This window comes from Galeopterus variegatus, unplaced genomic scaffold (assembly GCF_000696425.1).
Source record: "Galeopterus variegatus unplaced genomic scaffold, G_variegatus-3.0.2 Scaffold2694, whole genome shotgun sequence".
NCBI lineage: Eukaryota > Metazoa > Chordata > Mammalia > Dermoptera > Cynocephalidae > Galeopterus > Galeopterus variegatus.
The window spans coordinates 126,465-131,138 of NW_007728805.1; the positions used below are offsets into that span (position 1 = coordinate 126,465).

The 4,674-nt window shown below is 38.9% G+C and overlaps 1 protein-coding gene across 1 annotated transcript in view; it reads right to left on the bottom strand.

Annotated features, from left to right (window-relative positions):
* Positions 1-1,471: 1,471 nt before the first annotated feature.
* Positions 1,472-4,674, bottom strand: part of DEFB125 (defensin, beta 125) — an 8,653-nt gene continuing 5,450 nt past the window's right edge. Inside the window, exon 2 of the mRNA XM_008582680.1 lies at positions 1,472-1,836. Within this exon, the coding sequence (XP_008580902.1) occupies positions 1,472-1,836 (365 nt within the window). The remainder of the gene's footprint in view (positions 1,837-4,674) is intronic.

Below are 4,674 nucleotides of genomic sequence, written 5' to 3' on the forward strand. Positions count from 1 at the left end.
AGAAAGCTTCTGTGAAGAGCTGATATATAACCTGTGTGAAAAGGTGTAGCTGAGAAAAGAAATGGAAAAAGAGCTTTTTAGACAAAAGTATACTAGAGAGAGGGTGATCAACTCGTCCCAGTTTTCTCAGGACTTTCTCAATTGTAGCACTCTATTTTCCATATTCTGGGAAGTCCCTCAGTCCCAAGCAAATGAAAATGTTGTTTACCCTGACTGGAGGTCTAAGACCTATTAGAGTATGAGGTTTACTGAAAGGTCAGTGGTCTGATGGACAATATCCAAACTACAGCCATGGTTGCTGGCAGCTTGGCCTAGACCACATAAAAAGATTTAGAGAAATAAACATTTATTCTGAGAAATCCAATCATCTGTTACTGTGGCTTTCAGTTGCACTTCCGCCTCAGCACAATTCATTAATAACTAATCAATTTTATAGTTAATAACTGCGCCTCTGTAGTATCAGAGAGGAAACTTGTTGACCTATCTGTTGCCATATAAACAGCACCACATGCATACAGACACACAAAACATAGATACCTGTATACAACCAGCATTCGTGGACAAAATGGAGACTTGGTGAGGCTGCTATGAGACCACTATAGTTGGAAGCTGAGCTTTTAAGTGGGAAGACCATTGGAAAGTTAAGCAGAATTTGTGATGCAGTTTTTAGTTTAATGTGATTGACTCATACCTGTATACAACCAGCATTCGTGGACAAAATGGAGACTTGGTGAGGCTGCTATGAGACCACCATAGTTGGAAGCTGAGCTTTTAAGTGGGAAGACCATTGGAAAGTTAAGCAGAATTTGTGATGCAGTTTTTAGTTTAATGTGATTGACTCACAAGGCAAGTCCCACTTTTAATTCTATCCAGTTAGATCAGTGCTTGTGCTGGATGAAAGAGTTAGTTTCTAACTCTAACTGGTTTAGTTACTAGCTAGAGCCTTAGACAAAATTTGACATCATGATGCAGAAAGGGATTTAGGATCAGAACTTATGATAAAGGATATGGGGCAGGAAAGGGATCACTAATCTGGAACTTTCTCTCATGTCCCTTTATATGTTTTTCTGTATATGATAGGAGCAGGTGAGGCACTACTAAAGTCAAAATCCTTGTCTCAATCGTAATAGCAGTCCAACAGTGGTCTTCATTTTTGGTGGGGAAGGGGGGGTAATGGAAAAATACATAGACACACAAGTTGACTTGAGATCAAAATTAGTCCATATATTTTAATGTATCAGAGGAAGACAAAGAATTTAAGCATGCTAAAGAGTATCCCTGTATCTTCTATACACTTCCTTCTACATATTTCTAATTGCAAGGTAACTGTCTTGGCAGTAGCGGTTATGTTCATCCCCAGGGTCATCCAATCTCCAAAGGAATTGTCCTGGTGAAATTAGTTCAGTAGAATTAGCTACATGGATATTATTTTCAGCAATATTTCAAGTTGTCTCATACCCAGAAGGAAATGTTAATTAACTGTAACAGTACCCACCCCAGAAGGTGATGGCATGGACTGGGGAGAAGTTATCTCAGAAGTACTCTCAGGAGAAATGATCTCAGTTCCTGTGGTTTCAGGCAAGTTAAATGTTACCATATCGTCAGGCCTAGATATTGGGGAACCAGTAAAAGTATCTTCATCACTGTAACCAAATGTTATATCCTCTTGTAAGAGCCAGGGAAGTATTGGCCTTCGAGTGAAGTCGTGTGATATTTCTATGGGAATGCAGCACGATAGCTTGTTCCTGCAAAGAAGTATGTACCTCTCGTTATCTAAACATCGACTTCTGCAGCGTCCGATATCATTCTTCCAGCATTTTGTGGTTTCAAAACTAGCTGCAGGGAATAAAAAGTACATCAAAATTTTAACTCTAGCATCAACATAACAATTTTTCATTCATTTGAACATTCACAGCTACTGCCTCTGCCATGTAAACTAACATGATGACAAATACTATAAGCCATTGAGAGAAATGAGACAAAAAAATGTATATTAAAATTACGCATGTGCCATCAAAGAAATTTGGATGGAGGAAATAGAGGGAAAAGGTGGGGGAGGGAAGGAAGGAGGAAGAAAGAGGAAAAGAAAAAAAGAAAGAAAGAAAGAAAAAGAAAGAGGGCAGACATATTTAGAGCTGATAGTCAAGCCTAGACAAGAAGGATGAAATCGAGCCAGTAAGGCACAGAAGAGGCAAAGACTGTTTCAGGAAAGCAGAAGCAGATGCTCAGTCTCACTATTTAGGAAACTGCATAGAATATTTAAGGGTCCTGAAGAAGTCTGACTGTTGTGAAGTGGAATGTGCAAAGAGCAACTGGAAGTAGTAGAGGCAGATTTCCCCATCCCTTTAGGTGAGATTAAATGTTTCTATTTATTTTTTTCAGAACATAATGTGAGCTCATTGACTTGCCTATGTTTTAGGTTAGTCTGGATTTCAAGTGGAGGTTAGATTAGGGACAAGAAGGAACGGAATCAGAGAGACGTGCTAGAGAGATTTTTTCTAAGTAAGATGTACAAATGGCTGAAACAGGGGTTGTGAGTTATTATAGAGAGAATAGGACAAATTAAGACATTATTGACTCTTTGGATAGAAGGTTAGGGGAATAGAGAAATCAAAATGAATTTCTAGATTTCTGAATTGAGGTAGAGGTGATTAGAAATACTTGCCACTTACAGAATAGCAAAAACTGAGGAAAGAACAAGATGTGGGGGAAGCGGAAAAGGTGGGCTCAAGTATTTTCTGTGGGGCATATAACATATGATATTCCTGAGATGTCGAGAAGGCAGCTGGATATATCTGTGGGAGCACGGAAGAGAGGTCTCAACTCTAGATGTCAATTTGGAATCATTGATTATAGATAGTATTTAAAGCCACAGAAATGGATACACCATAGAGGGTCAGAATAATATGAGAAAAAAGAGGGAGAGAATGAAATTCTGGTGAGTTTCAAGATTAAGAGATCAGACAGAAGGGAAAGACTTGAAAGGAACAAGCAGATAAGTCAGAACAAAACAGGAGAATGAGACACTAGAGTCTTAGTTTGGATTCTTCCAAACGCAGACCATGAGCAAAGATTTGAATATAATAGTTAAGATACAATTCCCCCTCAAAAAATCAGTGGGGAAATGGGAAAGTCAGGAAAGCAAGAAATCTAGGAGAAGGTGAATTATCAAGCTAGTTACCACTGCGGTTGACCAGAGCACAATCCCATGGGGAAATCTAGCAGCCAGCCTATTAAACAAGCCCCCAAGTTATCCTACTTGAAGGTCAAAGCAACTGAAGTATTTATCCACCATCTTGCTAGCCCATAGCTGATAGATGATTCCAGAGTGAGCTGATAATTTCCTAACATTTTTGGATTGCCCTACGCAGGGGTATTTTACAAGAACTCAGCAAAGTACTGGGGTTACTGACAGTTGTAGGTCAGGCTGGTGTGCATGAAAATGGAAAATGCAAAAAGGATATAGGGAAAATTGTATCAGATATAACTAAACAAGAGAGGAGAATTTTTCTTAAAGGGAGGAGTGGCCATTTGTGATCAAATACTTGTACTGCTGAGAGGCTGAGAAAGATGAAGGCAGAAATGTACCCATTGTGTTTAGCAGTATGAAGGTCACTGGTAACCCTGAGGAGAGCAGTTTCAGAGTGATGTAAAGAAAAGAAATTAAAATGAAGTTGATTGGAATGTGAATGAGAGAGAAGAGGATGTAGCCCCTGTAGACAAAAATCTTAAGAAATTTAGCTGTGAGGAGAAATAGAGGTCTTATTGAAGGGCAATATAGGGTCAAGGGAGGGATTTCTGGCTTTGTTTTGAAGATCAAGAAATACAGAGCATGTTTACAAGAAATTAAGAAGAAACAAGCAAAAGGGAGAAATTAATAATGAATAGAATAAGATGACAGAAAGGTGCAATCCTTGATAAGGTGACAGGGAACAAATTTACATAGGGCAGACTGACTTTTAGATGGACAAGACACATTTCCTAATTTATGGCTAGAGGGACAGAGGAGATGGGTACAAAAGCATACTGGTATGGATGTCAGCACTGGTAAAGTAAAAAAGTTCTTATTTGAATTTTTTAAATCAATCAAGTCATAAGCCAAGAGGGAGAGCCATGTAGAGGAAAAGAGCTGGAGAATTAAAGACAAAGAAAGGTCAGTATAAAATAGTTGTCTATCTGGCTATAATGAAAAAGACTGTGAATAACAAATGCTGGGGAGGGTGTGGAGAGAAGGGAACACTCCTACACTGTTGGTGGGACTGTAAATTGGTACAACCACTATGTAAAAGAGTAAGGAGGTTTCTCAAAAATCTACAGATAGATCTTCCATACAATCCAGCAATCCCATTTCTGGGTATATACCCAGAGGAATGGAAATCATCATGTTGAAGGGATACCTGCACTTCCATGTTCATCGCAGCTCTGCTTACAATAGCCAAGATATGGAACCAACCTAAATGTCCATCGATGGATGATTGGATATGGAAACTGTGGTATATATGCACCATGGAATACTACTGTTCTGCTTACAATAGCCAAGATATGGAACCAACCTAAATGTCCATCGATGGATGATTGGATAGGAAACTGTGGTATATATGCACCATGGAATACTACTGTGCCATAAAAAATAATGAAATTCTCCCATTTGAAACAACATGGATGAGCCTGGAG